This window comes from Dama dama, chromosome 19, assembly GCF_033118175.1.
Source record: "Dama dama isolate Ldn47 chromosome 19, ASM3311817v1, whole genome shotgun sequence".
NCBI classification, from domain to species: Eukaryota; Metazoa; Chordata; class Mammalia; order Artiodactyla; family Cervidae; genus Dama; species Dama dama.
This window is the reverse complement of record NC_083699.1, coordinates 54,221,808-54,238,972: the sequence shown is the minus strand read 5'-3', so window position 1 is coordinate 54,238,972 and position 17,165 is coordinate 54,221,808. Positions and strand designations below refer to the sequence as shown.

The window sequence follows — 17,165 nt, the reverse complement described above, 5'->3', positions numbered from 1 at the left end:
CAAATCTCCTATTTTGGCACTGTTCCTTACACATAGTTGGCACTTAGCAAAGGTTGAATGCATATGGAAGAAACTAATTAATCTTATTGAAATGTTCAGTTTTCCAAAGCTTACAGAGATATTGCTGCAGTTTAGGCATGACATGCTGGCATGGTGTAGCCATTTTAGAGCCAGGGTCAAGAAACATTCACCCCACACCTCCCAGCAGCAAGTATATTCACAATTTTTCCTGCCAACCATGAGCTAGTTTCCTCATGAAAAATATTAAGAAAGGGGAAGCAAGTACATGCTTAGAAAAATCTATTTTGGTTTGTTTGACTCGCCACATCCTTCCTCAATGGAAGAGATACGAAATGGAAAGGGAGGCACTGGGAAACGAGAAGTGTGGGCGTGGGGAAGAAATGCTGGTTACTGACAGAGTGGCTTACCGGCCAGAGAGCAGCAGGGACAGGCGGTCAATGGGCGTCTCGCCCTCCACGGCATAGGTCTGCTCCGTGGCCAGAGTCAAGACCTGCTCCTCGCAGCAGTGCACGATCTCCTTGTACGCTGGCAGGGGCACCTGCAGGGGCAGGCACAGCGTCTTGTAGAGCAGCTCCAGCTCCTCGGGGAGGGTGTCCTCACGCAGGCGGTACACCAGGTGTGCCAGCTGGAGCACGCAGGCCATTGCCAGCAGGACGCTCCAGAGAACAATGTCCAGGCCGCAGGCACCGAACCAGCCCCATAGCACACAGCACAGGTAGCCTGTGCCCAGGAAGCCAAGCAGGTAGAAGCACCCGTACACCCCGCTGCCACCCATGAAGCCCAGGAGCAGGAAGCAGTTGGCCAGGTGGAAGACAGCCCCTTCCAGGTCCTGCCTCCAGGCAATGCACAGTGGCCCGTGCCAGAGGAGCTGACCCTCCATGCTGCCGTTGCTGCTCATCTTCGGGTCTCAAAGCCTGTCGGGCTCTAAGACTGTCCCCACATGGGAAATTCAGGAAATGGGTTAGCCTGTCCTCCCAATTGTCGTCTCACCTCCGGCTTCTCCCCGCCAACTCCACCTTGCTTGGGAGGAATGCTTCCAGAAGCTTTGGAAATGAATAGCAAAACATCATATACTTCATGGAGAACTGAAAACTTTTCTTTCTCTTTCCCTCAGTAAGGCTCTGGCCCTCCTGGCAAAGCTCTGGTGAGTGTGCTCAGCTCCAGGTTTCTTAGAACAGTCTTCACATTTGACTCTCGGCAGGAAATCTAACTCGTCCTGAGAAAAAGATAGGACTATGGGGCTGAAAGCTTCAGCAGTGAGGGATAATAAAGCAGCCACATCCTGCTCTCTGTTGTTCCCAAACAGAATGAAGAGCGCCCAGCACGGGAGGCACATTTGTGCTCCATTTGGAATGCGTCTCTCTTGGCACCGGAAGAAAGGGTGACCCCAGACGGATACCATGTTTGGAATTGGAATCCAAGAGGTACTGGCAGTGAGAAGAAACAGGCCAGGCATACAGGCAGCCTGGCAGAGCACTTAACATACCTCCCCAGAGGACAAGATAAGGCCTGGGCAAGAGAGGCAAGTCAGGGGAGGGGGGCAAAGAGGGTGGACAAAGGGAAAGCGAGCACAGAATTTACTGTCACACCTCAGGTAGGACACTGTCCAGAGCCCCCTCTGGGGAGGGCTCGGGGCTCTCCTGAGGTAGGAGGACACATCAAGGTTGGAAAGTAGGGGACTATTATCAGAAAAAATCCTAACAGTGAGAAGTGGAAAACCCCTCGAAGGCCTTTATGAAGTCATATTGGAAATATCAGTAGGCATTTATTTGACATTCATTAAACAAAAATAGCTATATAAAGCAACTTTTGAATTCTGACTTTCTTCTGCATGTATCTGGATCTAGTAATAGTTTATACAATGGTGATACATTGCTCAGACCATCATCCCGCCCACTCCAATACTGACAAATGATAATAACCATCACCTATTAAACACCTACAAAGTGCCAGATCTAGATTGTTATTCTATACGCACATGATTTAGTCATCACACAATTGCACTCCAAATAAATATTGTCGTCCTCCTAGATCTGAAAGAAACTGAGGTTTAAAGAGGTAACAAATTCCCACAGGTAGTGACAGAGACAGGATTTGATCTTGTCTATCAGACTTACAGCTGTGTCCCAAGTGGTTTGCCCAGTAAGTGGAAATTCAAGACTAGATCCATGACTCCTAACGCCTAACCCCCAGGAAGTCTGAGGATGTCCAGGAACTTCTGAATGACCCTGCGGTCTGCTTTGGGTCACCAACTTAAAATCTGGTCATATGCAAACACTAAACTAAGAAATGTCCCTCTGGCCTCCAAATGACTCCTTGATTCTGTTTCCTTACTACCATTACTCCTATAGCCCCTGAGGTCTGTGGGCAAGGATGGGGGAAGAGGAGGGGCACCTGGTAACCTTCTAGAATTATTCAAGCATTCCATCCATAGAGGCCTTTATTATACTGCTGGTAACTTAACTAAAATTAGTGAGAAGTTGGGAATTGTCAGATATGCTGAGGAGTAGAAATTTTCAGCTCAACGCATATTGAGTGCCTGCTATGAACCAAGCATTTAAGAGAATCAAAGTTTCTCAAGAGCTCTCACTCTTATCAAGCAAGAGCTGCCTTAGAAAACAATGGTGATTCAGTGTGGGAAGTACAGTAACCGAGTTGAGTTTAGGAGCGTTGGCAGCCTAAGAGGAAGATGGCATCAAGAAAGAAAGACACAAGGGCTAACAAGGAATCTTGGGGCTAGGACTGAGTTAGCCAGATAGACAGAGAAGAGGATTTCCACTGGTAAGAACAGCAGACTCACAGGCAGAGAGGTGTGAAAACCTACAGCATGTCGAAAGCTGTTTTTTCCTTATTTAATTACAATCGCCTGACAAACAAATTTGCATCTTATTCCCTTTTTTCTAAAGTTGAGGTGGGAAATCAGCAGTAAAGGAAAAAAAGAGAGTGCCTGGAGAAGGACTCCCCCTCCAATGCCCTGCCCCCCACACCCCCACCCCCAGCCTTTCCCACACAGTGATTTGGATCTGTGATATCATTTGAGTAGTGGAGTTGGGGATTTCCATATGCTGCTTTTCTGTCACCTGCCTGCCTCCAGGCCAAGCCACCCCCTTTAACAAGCAACAGTTGCTCATCCCTCCACCTTAGTCATGCACCCCCTGAGCTGTCAAAGTGGCTGTCTCTGCCAGCTGTGAGCAAGGAAATCAGAAGCAACCAAGGCTCTGCCCAAGATAGAATTTCAAAGCAGGTCATCTTTCTCAGCCAGCCTGACCAGTGGCTGGCCCTGACCCCTTAAAGAGACAGCAGACCCACTGACTTGCTCCCAGCCTACCTTCTTTGTCAATTCACAAATGTGTTTGTTCATCTGAGCAGAAGGTACTAACATATAGTAAGCAAGTATTATTTCCTCATGTCTCCCCATGATACTTTTCTTTTTTAATGGAAGAAATGAACTCATAAGGTTAAGGAACATTCCCAAGGTGATAGAGATATTATATGAAAAGAGGCTAAAGCTTGGGTCGTTGTGACTCTAAATTGTATGTTCTCTGTGCTGTACCACCTTGCCAGCTACTTTTGGAAGTTTATATATGTCCATGTGTAGGCTCATTCATTGTTACAGGGGTTTGACTATGCCACCGGGGTGGCATAAACCCCACATGCCGCCTCCTGCAGTGATAGTGACAGTGATGTCTATGGGAAGGGACCTATGATGGGAATACAATGGAAAGCTGTACCTTGTTTATTTTTAAAACTAGGTTTGATAGAAGAGGAGAGAAAAAAGTGTGTGTCAAAATGGTATGTTCTTACATGGAAAGCCACAGATACACTGTAGAAAATATTTGGGGAGAATAAAAGGAAAGACACAGAAGTTCGAGTCAATTCTATTCAATAGGCATTTACTTAGAACAAAGTACGTGTGCCAGGAACTGGGGATAGAAGATGAGTAAGACAATGATCACCTTCAAGGAATTTTTGGTCTAGTGAGGGAGACTGACCCAGAAAAAAGTATAACCCCCAAAATACACTTATTGGGTATGTGGCCAGTGAGACATAAGAGGACATGTGTTGTGGAGCTTCTGGGGAAAGTATACTTCTTTGTGGAGACAGTAAGGAGGCCTGCTACCTTTCATCCGGCTTGAGTAGTGTGATACATAATGCTTGATGCAACCATAGCCATGAGACAGAATGGGGTTCAAGGAAGCACTCACTGATGGGTGGAGCAAAGAATTCAGGAAAAACATCACAGCATTTAAGCTGGTCTAAAAAAAAGCTCAGTAGGTGTTCCCCCAGCTAGGGAAGGGCCTGCCAGGAAGGGAGAACAGAATGTGAAGTCAAATCCAGAAGTAAAATGAAAATACATGGCATATTCTGGTAATGGAGAACAGTTTGTTACAGGTGAATCAAAGGGAGCACAGGACGTGAGGCAGGAGAAGCAAGCTGGGGCCAGATGATGAAGTGAGTCAGCTGGACCACCTCTCCAAGAGTGGTCGTAGACCATGGCTGGTCTGAGAGCTACTGCTGTTCCATGATGAGACATGGTCAGAAAGTGAGAGAACTTAGACATTTTCATACAATTTGACAGGAAACTTATTAACCTATGAATTGGAAAAAGTTGAAGTAGTCCTTCACCTCACATAGTTTGAGAAACACTGGGTTAGAGATGAATGCTTTGCTAATATAGTTATTAAAATAGAACACAGGCATGATTTTAGGCATTGGACACATACTGCTGAGCTACACTACTGCTTTCTTATCCCATTTCCCCTTTCCCCCCAATCTGTGGAACTCTGATTTTCTTGGACAATATATGAAGAAGGGTGGGCTTCTCTCTGGGTTGCCAGGGCCTGAAGTAAGACTGGTCAAAGCCAAGCACACTATCCCATTCCTTTCTACTGCAACTGGTTTAAGAGTGGGCATGTGACCAATGAGACACGAGGTTGTGTACATGGGAGCATCCGAGAAAAAGTATTTTCCCTGATAGAGCCAGTAAGGACACCTGCTACCTTTAATTCTGGCTTGAATACAGCTGTATGATGGTGTAATGCTTGAAGCTACCATAGCCATGAGATAGGACAGGCCTAAGGATAAGAAGGCTAGAGAGGAGAAAAACAGAACAAGCCTTGGTTCTTCAAAGTATCACTGAGCATCGTATCAAATCTGAAACTTTCAACCACCAGACTTTATGACAGGAAATAAATTACATTTATTACTTAAGCCATTCTAGTTGGGTATTCTAGTACTTGCAGTTGAATACATTCAGATGCAGATCTCCCTAAAGATCTCCATGGGCTTTCCAGGTGGCACTAGTGGTAAAGAACCCATCTGCCAGTGCAGGAGACATAAGACACGCGGGTTCGAACTCTGGGTCAGGAAGATTCCCGGGAGGAGGGCATGGCAACCCACTCCAGTAGTCTTGCCTGGAGAATCCCATGGAGAGGAGCCTGGTGGGCTACAGTCCATAGGGTTGCAAAGAGTTGGACACGACTGAAGTGACTTGGCATGCACACAAACAAGGATCTCTATAAGGACTGCTTTTCAGCCAGTAGTTGTTAAATCTCCTATATTATTCTATGAAAACTGAGTATCAGATGACTTGTTATGTGCTACCAATAACTTTCTCTTAAAAGTTTGAGTAAACTGAGAAGAAATGCTCCTCTAAACTCAGTTTGACTATTAGAATAATTTGGTGGTTAATAAACAAGATGATTTGGTGCAAAGTTGGTCATCTGTTCAACATCTATTTACCATTTACCTCTTCCTCCTTATAACAGAATTCCAGTTTTGTCCTGATATCTAAACTACACATGGATCTAAGGAGGGGATCCTGGTTTAAGCCAATCAGCATAAGGCATTCTGTTGAGAATTATCATTATACTCTTTCCATGTGGCACAGATGGTAAAGAATCCCCTTGCCAGAAGATGCAAGAGACTCTGGTTTGATCCCTGGGTCAGGAAGATCCCCTGGAGTAGGAAATGGCAACCCACTCCAGTATTCTTGCCTGGGAAATCCCATGGACAGGGACGCCTGGCAGGCTACAGTCCATGGACTCTTACACACAACCTAATTTGGCTCAATCAGATCATAAAGATAGGGGGCACAGGGTACTTCATGCCTTAGGAATAGTTTCTCTCTCCTCTGCTGGACTTGAACAAGAAATCATATGATTAACTTAATCAATCCTGGAAGAGAGTGCTAAGATTAAAAATATTGATAACTTGATTTTTGGATGGCATCACTGAGCCTCTGATATCACTGCATCTAGAGTTTGCCCTAACCCTGGACTTCCAGTTACGTATTTTCCTTGATGAGGATTTTGTATAACTTAGCTGTCAAAAGCACCATCATCAACACAGAACCACCATCTAGCAATTTATCACAGCTAAAGAAACACTGGGTATATTCACACATGTACTTTTTTTAGGAAAACATCTTGGAATATTTATCATAGCACTGAATATTCAACTTTTAGTTTTTATAGCTTATATACATACATCCACCAGAATATAAGCTTTTTGAGAGCAGGGTCCATGTCTTACTAATCCTTGTTCGTTACTTAGCACACAGTTGACATTTAGTATGTCCTCAGTAAATGTTGAGTCAAGCATCCTCTCATTTTGAGAACAGGGGATACGTAATGATTCACATATGAATACTCAACATTTAGGGCAGTTCCTTGCACATAACAGGACTTCACTAAACATGTACTAAATGAATAAATGAATTTATGACTATGAATACATAATTTTTGTATTAGTTAGCTGGTATAAGAAAGAACATTGGGTTTTGGGGCTTGAACTCTAATGACAAAGACTCACATCCCAGGTCACCAAATATTTGACCAGAAAAATTTCTTTAACCTGACTGCCTGTATTCACCTGTGAAATGGGGATTATAGTTTCTCCTCACATCAGACCTGTATAGTTATCCTAAAGCAGACCTTGCACAGGTATATGGTCCTGTTCTCATCAACCTTCAAGTCAAAGGTTTCAAGGTTAGACAAAGGGAACTAATTTTAGAGAACAGCATGAATTTATCTGTATTGAGAATTTGGGAAGTATCATGAATAGCAGGAGCTTAGCCAAGAGGTATGTCAGAACTGGTGACAACCTATTAGGAAGCTAAGTTCTTCATTTTTTCAAATTACTGTGGTAACATCTGTTACTATTATTAGTTAACAAAATGCTACACATTAATCTTTGGTTAGACTTAAGCACTAGTGAATGATGGCCAAAGTCTTGTGAGATGTACTTTTAAGTATGGCAGATGTCAAGAAGAGTGGTTTAATTCCTTTACCAATCAGGTAAGCATATCAAATTGACAAAGGTTGAAAAAATTAATCTTGCTAAGAGGTCAGGGGACTAGACACCCTCAGTACTAAGGTACAAATGGGCACCCCCTTTCTAGAGATCAGTCAGGCAGGACTCATCCAAAGCCTCTGGCCCATCCTTGGTTAAATGACACTTATACGTTCCTTTGGAAACATCCATTGTAGTGTTATAATGGAGTAGCCAACGAAAAAAAAGCATACATGCAAAAAGAGATAAATGGCAAGGTCACCAAAAAGTGGTCTCTTGTAGACTGGTGGAATTTCAGCTGATTTCTTTCTTCCTTATGTTTCCACAAAACCAACAAAACAAAACATTTTTAAAACCAGAAATAATTTAGATATCTGGTATGTATCCTGTTCAATACTGAGACCCAGTTCCTAGAATGGTATCTAACATGTAACAGGCATTCTATAACCATTTGTTTAATGAAATGAATGTACAGATAGAGAATTGTTTAAATTATGGTAAGCCATGGAGCAGATTTGTACATAGCTAATAGAAACCATATTATAGAACTATACTCACAAGTGATAGAATATATTATGGAGAAAAGTTAATACTATGATTGCATTAAATATATGTAGCATAAGGGCCTCCCTAGTGGTCCAGTGGTGAAGACTCTATGCTTCCAATGCAGGGGACAAGGGTTTGATCTCTTGTCAGCAAACTAGATCCTGTGTGCTGCGACAAGACCTGGCACAGTCAAAAAAAAAGTAGCATAGAAAAATGACCTAAATTTTTTGTTTTAAAAAAATATATTAAAAGCATAACAAAAATTTGGAACAGCAAAGATTAACATTGGGAGATAAGGTTAGGAATTTTCTTTTTTTTTCTTTTTGTAGTTCCAGGACATATTCGAGCAGAATATGGATAACCATCTGCCAGGTATCTATATTGGTGGGAAGTTAATCCACATCATCTCCCTTAGGAGTCCAAGATTCTATTCTTCACCCTAGAAGAATGCTCTGAAATCTACACAATGTCCACTTAAATAAAACTCTATATCCAAGCGAATATTAAAGTGAAAATATGAATACAGAATCAGAGAATGTCAGTAACATTAAATGCTAGATACTGTGCCAAATGCTTTATGTACCCCCACTTTAGTGAGTACTCACAATCTTGTATTACTACTATCCCCATTTTTTTCTTTCAGATGAGAAAAACAGACCCAAAGAGGTTGACTTGTTTGAGCTCACGTAGCCATCTGTTGAACTTGAGCCTGTCACACTTCAAAGCTATGCTTTTTTCTTCCCCCAGCTGTACAGCATGTGGGATCCTGGTTACCCCACCAGAGATTGAACCTGCACCCCCTGCATTGAAGTGTGGGGTCTTAGCCACTGGACCACCAGGGAAGTCCCCAGAGCCATGTCTTAACTAGGAAAGAATCCTTAGGAACAATTTAGTTCAGCTCCTTTTTAAGAAGCAATCTTCCAATCATATGACACATGAACCCTACATATTCTCATTAGTTTTCACAATCTTTCGTTGTTGAGATTTAAAATTCAAAGACAGAATATGACCAACTGCCTCATTTGCTCAAAAGCAGCTAATAGGACCACAGGGCTGCTACAGTAAGTTATCCACACTTTATGTTCTATTCACTATGTTCTATATGTTAGCACTATAGAACATAGTGAATAGAATATATATTCTATATCACTACAGTATAGGACTATTTCATTAGTGACTTATTTGTAAAAATCCAGCCTCTGACCTGGGCCAGCTTCTAATGAATAAGAGATAACTGTTTGGCCCCTAGGCATTAAACTTATGATCCTAATCTATTCTAAAATGTAAAAAATGTACACTTAATTATGCCAAACAGTTCAGATCTTTCAAGCCAACACACCCTGATGTGGTCCAAAATCTAAACAAGTTACTTTCACAAAAGAGAGAATTACTAAAGAAAAATAATGACTTAAAATACTAAGACTGAAGATTTGTCCAATTCTTACCTTTAAAAAAGTTAAAAATAAAAAACAAAATCTTGAATGAGATGGTTTGGCTACCATATCCATTATAAATTGAGTACTTCTACATAACTAATTTTTGTGATTTCATTAGGTAAGATCAGCATCTGCTTTCTCTTGACAAGAAATATCCAGAGCTCCCAGAATGACAACAAGAACATAAGAAATTTGTTATATAAGATTTGTTTATACTACAGTTGGTCCCTCAGGATCTGGGGCAATTGGTTCCAGATCCTCCTGCGGGTCCTGGGGAACAGGACCCAACAGAACCTGTGTTTGCTCCAGTCCCTTATACAAAATGGTGTAGTATTTCTATATAACTTAAGCACATCCTCCTATATACATCTCTAGATTATTAAATAAAATGTAAATGTTGTGCAAATAGTTGTAAATACAATGTAAACAGTTGTAAATACTATGTAAATAGTTGAAAAAAATGACAAACTCAAGTTTTCTTTTTTGGAACTTTCTGGAATTCCCCTGCCCCCACCCCCCAATATTTTTGATCCAAGGCTGTTTGAATCCACAAATGAGAAACCCACAGATATTCCTTAAGAAAAATAAATATCACTTGAGGATGTGAGGAATACAAAAAGAAACACACCTGAAGACTTTAAACTAGGGATTTTTTAAAATAAATTATAAATAATTTTTTATTTATCAATTTTCAGCAAGGAACTCCCAACGTTATTGAATCTTCTTCATTTTTCAGGAACTATTCACTCCCAGAGCAGACCACCTGCAGAAAAAAATGTATTTTAGAAAGTTCAAATTTCAAACATGCCAGACCTATAAGAGTCAGGAATGAAGATGCTAGAAATATATGCTTCAGCCGAGGACTATTAACTAACTGCCACAATTATTCTAAACCAGTCACGAAATAAAAGATCCACACTATAAAATTCTAGTTTTGCTTAACTTTAACTATAAAAACATCACAGAAACTGTTTGATCCATTACAAGGTTTAATCTTTAAAGTTTTTGTTGAAGTAAAAACTATACGTTCATTTATTTTCTCAAAAACATCTTCCCCAAAGAAGTTTATTTTTACAGATATTCAAGGGAAGAGACTTGCAACCCCCTCCTTGCTGACTCAAGTATGTTTGGCAAAGATCCACGAAGTGGAAGGAAGGTCAGCTCTGTATACAAGGCATTTCCTGTGGAAAGTTACTCACTGAAACCCAAGGGCAAAGTAAGGGTAACACTTTTGAAATGAATCTGGAAAGATCAAAAAGGGAGAGCAGCAGAGGATAGGGCTGCTGGTCACAGCAGGTGTCTCTCCAAACAGCTCGTACCCACCCCCACTCCTATCCCAGAAGACAGGAACAATGCTAACAAGGTAGCTAAGTAATTTGGACCGGCCAACTCTTCAAGTCTAATTCAAGTGTTTCCCTCACCTAGCTATTCCTGCATTTGGTTTAGAAAAGATAAGCCTTATCAACAATACAAATACATAAATTCTCTCTTTTCTAACAGGCTCAGAGGAAGAATACATGTAAACATATGCAAAAATGAAGTCACCCATCATTTCAAGAGATAGCAGTCTGTATAGCATTGCTACCTCTTTTGTTATCAGCTACTCATTATCAGGGGGGCTACCAGCTGAAAGCCTCTGGGTATAAAGTCTTTGACAGAAGACAGATATCTATTGAATGAATAAATGTAAAAATAGCAAACATGACCCTTTTTCTTGACTCTCAGAATCATATTTTCAAACATCATCAGTTGTCTCTGAGTTTGTTTTGTGTGTGTGAAATCAGCATATTTTAAGCACATGTTAACCAAATATTAAGTTCAATCAAACTTTAAATACTGAGTATCACCACCACTCAGTGCTGGTCCTTTATTTCAAAGATTTTAGCCCCCAAACTGTGTTCTCTAGGTGCCTCCTGGGTCTTAAAGGCAAAAAGATACCAGCTGCCATTTCTAAGTAGGTTTTAGGTTCCTCTAGTTTCTCTTTCAGTAAAAGAAGCAGTCATGGACTTCCCTGGTGGTCCAGTGGATAGGAATCCACCTGCTAAATGCAGGCGACACGGTTGGATCCCTGGTTTGGGAAGATTCCACATGCCATGGAGCAACTAAGCCCGTGCACCAAAACTAGAGAGCCGGCACTCTAAAGCCTGTATGCTGCAGCTACTGAAACCTGTGTGCCTGGAGCCTGGACTCCACAAGGGAAGCTACCGCAATAAGAAGCCCGTGTACCCCAACTAGTGAGTAGCCCCTGCATGTCTCAACTAGAGAAATTCTTCACACGTCAACGAAGTCCTAGAGCAGCTTTAGTTTTTCTTAGGAGTAGTTTTCAAGTCTCTTGTTTTTGCTGCTATTAAATCTTTAGACAATTTATATTTAGCATTATCCCTACTAACTTCTTCAGCTTAAGCCAGTGGTTCTTAAAGAGAGGAACACCTGAAAATTATCTAGGAGCTTCAGTTAACAGGTGCAGATCTGGGCTCAAGCTTGTGAATTTTGGTAAACATTCCTCAGATGATTATAAGGTACACTTCTGGTTGAATGTACTTACTTTCATATTAAGTTCAGTTTTCTGGATTCAAGGTACAATTAAGATCTTATTTAGAAAATAAAAGCTACTAAGGTTTTTTGAATTAAGGAACTTTCATGATCATTCCTGGGAAGATCTGAGATTGCAAAATATTCTTCCTTTGAAGCTATCCTCAGAAAAATGTGGTCTAATGGTGTAAGAGATACCAATTTAGTTAAGTTTATCTTATAACAGTGCAGATAGTAGTGTTGAATTTTACCCAGTTACTGACCTGGTTACTGAGTTATATCCACCTCTGTATTTCAACAAAAGGTCTTTGTAACTAGTATTCAAAATAAAGTCTTAGGTAAACCTAAAAACGAATACATTGGCAGTAAAATCTCATTAAGTGCAAGGAGTGAAGTATAAGTGCTCGCAATCTGGAGAGTAAAAAAGACCTAGATTTGGACTTCCTTGGTGGTCTAAGTGGTAAAGAATCTGCCTGCCAATGCAGGGGACACAGATTTGATCCCTGGTCCAGGAAGATTTCACATGCCTTGGGGCAACTAAGCCCATACTCCACAACTACTGAGCCCATGCTCTAGAGCCCTAGAGCCACAACTACTGAGCTGTGCTTCACAAGAGAAGCCGTCGCAATGAGAAGCCCGGGCACCACGAAGGGGAGGAACCCCTGCTCTGTTCAACTGGAGAAAGCCCGCACACAGCAAAGACCCAGAGCAGCCAAAACAAAACAAAACAAAACAAAACAAAACAAAAGATCAAGTTACTAGTTTTAATCCCACCACCTATCCATTGCTAACTTGAACAAGTCTTTTTTTTTTTTTTTTTACTTCATGGTCCCTCCATTTCCCCATGGGGGATAGGGAAATAGGGCACCTGGGACCAAAGTTGATCCAAACACCTGTTCCTCTTCCAAAAGCAGCATTATGCTGAAAGTAAAAAACATATTCTCAATCCTAAGAAAGGCCCTATGTGGATTCAGATTCTTTTCATAACCAGGATTCAAAAATATGTAATCATGACACATATTAAACAGACCTCAATAGAATGCCTGCTATCCACAATTCCAAGATATGGCTATCTGGTTTCTCTTTGACAGTTTAAAAAGCCTATTCATACACATATCATTTAATCATCACGATGACTCTAAGAAATAGTTTGGTCATGTACTGTTCTCTCTCCTTTACACATGAGAAAACTAAGGCTCAGAAAGTTAAGGACTTGCTCAATACCACACAACTGGTTCAACTGTTTTCTAAGTCCAAAGCTCTTGCATTTTCTTTTATACACAAATGAAGCCATAGGAATCACTCTCATTCTCTGTCCCAATAACAAAGAAAACCATGATATCTTCTGGTCCTTGTGAATATATGCTACTTATAGCAATAACTGGATCACCTTTGAGATCCACATGAAGTCCAAGCGAAACTTCTGATGCTCCTAAAATCAACATTTTAAAAAATCACCCTTTTTATCAAGGCAGGCTTAACCCTAAGCAACAGCTTACACAACTGACTAGAAAGAAAGGGATAAGTAAATCATATACAAATGTTGAGATTCAATGTCTTTGAAGTAATCAAGTTATACTTTTTAAAAATAGTATATTTTTAAAAATAGTTATACTTCTTAAGCTCCCCACAACCATATTTACTTATTTTACAAAATGATTCACCATGAGATTTCTAAAAAGTCACTTAAGTATATCTAGTATACACAGGTTGATAATACCATACATAAAAATCACAAAATATATTATGGTTCTCTTTTTATAAACAAAAAAGTAAAACTCAGATATGATTAGATTAGTATCTTAATGAACATATATTTAGTTCAAGTAAAACACACGCTAAGCTAGAGAACAGGAGAACCAAAGTTAAGCCTCAGGACTTTCAGAATAGACTGTTTTCCACCTCATAGTGATACTTCTTATCAGCTGGTTCCTTATCCCCCCTTTTTCACAGCTCAATGAGGAAGGTTGGTCACATGTAAAATTCCAAAGAGACAGGAAACAGGTGAAAGGGAAAGAAGCCAGGCTTTCTATTACTTTTCTACTGGTATGTAGCTTTGGCTTTATCTCTCAGCTATTATTAAAATGGTGGTATGGTGTGGATCTTATGGGGGAGTAAGGGCACCAAGCAGAGGGAATCTGTCTAGAGACAGAGGTTACAGGTCTGACCCTGCCTATAGGTAGTCACTTCATACATATGGGCGTTAGTTTCCTCATTTATTCATTCATTTAATCAAGAATCTTCTATTGAACACTTGGTATGTCCACAGGGGCTTCCCCAGGTGGCTCAGTGGTAAAGAATCCACCTGCCAATGCAGGAGCCTCGGGTTCGATCCCTGATCTGGGAAGATCCCATGAGCCGCGTGGCAAATTTGCCCATGCACCACGACTACTGAACCAGTGCTCTAGAGCCTTCAAGGCACAACTCCCGAGTCCACGTGAAGCCTGAGCACCCTAGAGCCTGTGTTCCGCAACAAGAGAAGCCTCTGCAATGAGAAGTCAGCATACCCCAACTAGAGAGTACTCTAGAGAGTACAGAGAATATTTCCCTTTTAATCAGACAACTGAATTTTGTCTGGATATTCTGAACTTCCTAAGCCATGATTCTTCTAACATAACTCTAAAAGGTTTTGTCAAGCCCTTACTTGAAAGCTTAATTCTCCCCTTCCCAAATCCATAAAACACCTCTCAATTTCTTTTTTTCTGGTGGCAACATGCAGCATACAGGATCTTGACCAACCAGAAATGGAGCCCAGGGATCCTGTAGTGGAAGCTAGGAGTTTTAACCACTGGACCACCAGGGAAGTCCCATATTTCTCAATTTATTAGCATCATTTTACTCTGTACACTAGAAAGTGAAAAGCTATTTTTCTAGTTATACTTAGGCATGTTAGATTAACCAGGTGAGTCACCTTTCAGACAAGTGGTGGTTTAGTTGCTAATTCATGTCTGACTCTTGCGATCCCATGGACTGTAGCCCACCAGGCTCCTCTGTCCATGGGAGTCTCCATGCGAGAATACTAGAGTGGGTTGCCATTTCCTTCTCCAGAGGATCTTCCTGACCCAGGAATTGAACCTGGGTCTCCTGCATTGCAGGCAGATTCTTTACTGACTGAACTATGAGGGAAGCCCCCAAAATGCTGCCAAATGATTGCTAAACCTGTAAAGCAATACACAAATTTGAAGCAATCAGCCTATGTATTACCTTCCCACTAGGAAAGCACCATGCTCACCATTTCATATCTTAAATCCCAGGGCTCTCATGCACTCCTTGTGGGCTTCAATTAGGTGACCACATTGCTCTTCTCCTTTCTCAATGATGCTATAAAACAAAATGTACTTGTTAATAAAGTAGGCATTAAACACATTAGCAGTAAGTAAGCATAAGTGGTAATGAGTGAGGCAGAACATGATCTGACAGAATACAGCTGGAGTTTTAAAAACAGTATTATACCAAATGGCTTTACACCAAATTTGTTTTTACTGGTTCTTGTGATACTTCCTTGCCCCTGAAAATGTTCCACAGATAACTAGTTTTCGGGGGTAGAAGACTCTGATTTGAAGAAATAATTATGCATATTAAATACTGACCCTAGACAATATCCAAGGAATAATACTGCTCTGTAATGAAATAAACTGAGTAAAAAGTTAACATTAAAGGTACAGAAAGAAGAGCTTAATTCCTCTTTGCCTATCACAGAGGAATTACATTTTTTATTCTGCTCCACATTCAAATACCTCTAAATAAATATACTTCTAGGCACAAGACACCCAACACAAACAGCAAAAAACATCTGGTTGCCAAGGGCGACCTGAGGAGCCCCACTCATGATGATCAAAGAACTTTTCACTTGTAAAGTTACAAAGTAAAGACTAGGACCACATTAAAAATCAATTACATGAAAAAACTGACTCCTGACTCTAGATACCTGGGGAGCCGCCATAGGGTCAGAGGTAATTGATGAAGAAGTTAATTTTAAAAAAGGTAGGTTCTCCTTCCTTCTAAATACAACCTATCTTTCACTAGCTTTAATGGCTGTCTGCATGGGTTAGCAAGCTCCTTATGAAAATAATAGCTAGCTCGCCCTGATCATTTATTAAATACTGAAAATACTGTGCTAGGCACCAAACATGACTTATAGCACAGTAATGCTGAAGGCAGAAATTTTAGGCCCATTTTACAGATATGAGGCAGAGATGTTAATTTGCTCAAGGTCACAAAGCTGGTTGGTGAACCAGGACTCAAACTCTGAAACTGGATCCCAGGCTCTTAATCATGATGCAATACTATCTGAAAGTTCAATAAGCACCTACTGTTTTTAACTGTGGAAGCACAGTATCCCACTGTAGTCTTCAGTTCTCCCTTCACAGTATTACTTGCAAAATACTTCGTGTTAATGTCACTTATGCTCTCTTTACTTTCTATGTGAGGACAAAAAGGGACTGGAGGGAGAGGTGTAACACTCACATTATCTGAAGATTCCTTCAGATATTTGTTCCACAATAGAGGCTGTATACAATAAAAACAAGAATGCGAGTTGATGGTAATCTAGGTGTACTATTCTGAATACTGTAATGTCATCTATGTCATAGCCTGGTTGATTTTTAAATCATCTAGCTAAAAGAGGTGGGGATGAGGGGGTTTTCTGTAGGGTTAAGAAATGTACCCTGTGTCTTACTATGTCTAAATTTTGGGAGAAATCACCAGAAAATGTACTCTTTGATACTGCCAAACCTCGCACAGCAATCATTAACTTTAATGCTCCATTAACTTTAAGATCCTTTAAATCAAGCAGTATCTTTACCCATTTCTATGTTTTTTGAACCTAAGGCAGTGCTTGACCCATAACATTTCCACGTTCAGAAACCCTTTGTAGGAAGGAATGAGTGGACGAAGCAGACCCGAGTCAATGTGACCTCTTTCCAATCCCTTCATCTACTTCCCAAGGGTGAGCTAAGGGCTCAGTCTACAGACAGCCAAGAGCGAAGCCTATTGGCCTCTATAACCTTCAAGAGCACCCCACGCCTAAGCGAGGACCAACACCAGCCCCAGGCAGGGCAGAAGTGCCTGAACGCCACACGCCGAGCCTCCGGCCGCCCCCTCCCGGACTGCGCACTGACCACGCATCGCGCGCCTTCTTGGTCTCCGGGCAGGCGCAGCAGGGCTTCAGCGGCTTCTTCTCCTGCGACTCAGATGGGGCAGGGCTTGCGGCCGCCAGACCTGGCATTTTTCGTGCCCGAAAGCAGCAACTAGCGCAGACACCCTGAACTCGCCAGACTTGGCAAAGCCGATTTGCGCGCACTCACTTCCGGCAGTCGCTCTGAAAAGAACCGGAAG

The 17,165-nt window shown here is 41.3% G+C and overlaps 2 protein-coding genes and 1 long non-coding RNA gene across 5 annotated transcripts in view; 1 reads left to right on the top strand and 2 right to left on the bottom strand.

The window, feature by feature from the left end:
* Positions 1–1,396, bottom strand: part of POPDC2 (popeye domain containing 2) — an 18,127-nt gene extending 16,731 nt beyond the window's left edge. The window contains exon 1 of one of the 2 annotated variants that reach the window (XM_061167089.1): positions 429–1,396. In XM_061167089.1, the coding sequence (XP_061023072.1) occupies positions 429–919 (491 nt within the window). In that variant the 5' untranslated portion in view covers positions 920–1,396. The remainder of the gene's footprint in view (positions 1–428) is intronic. The other variant, XM_061167090.1, reaches the window with a different exon arrangement.
* The window catches only part of LOC133073537 (uncharacterized), a 16,761-nt gene extending 5,851 nt beyond the window's left edge, over positions 1–10,910 (top strand). Inside the window, exons 3-4 of the long non-coding RNA XR_009697000.1 lie at positions 1,328–1,445; positions 10,797–10,910. This is a non-coding gene — a long non-coding RNA (uncharacterized LOC133073537). The remainder of the gene's footprint in view (positions 1–1,327; positions 1,446–10,796) is intronic.
* Positions 9,930–17,165, bottom strand: LOC133073536 (cytochrome c oxidase copper chaperone). 2 transcript variants are annotated; one of them, XM_061167098.1, is made up of 3 exons: positions 16,949–17,165; positions 15,033–15,149; positions 9,930–10,059 (listed from the first exon to the last, which is right to left on the bottom strand). In XM_061167098.1, exons 1-2 carry the CDS (start codon positions 17,053–17,055, stop codon positions 15,065–15,067), a joined length of 192 nt encoding a protein of 63 aa, XP_061023081.1. In that variant the 5' UTR covers positions 17,056–17,165; the 3' UTR covers positions 9,930–10,059; positions 15,033–15,064. The 2 variants fall into 2 exon arrangements, with proteins under 2 accessions (XP_061023081.1, XP_061023080.1); XM_061167097.1 differs by having other exon boundaries at positions 15,061–15,149; positions 16,949–17,164.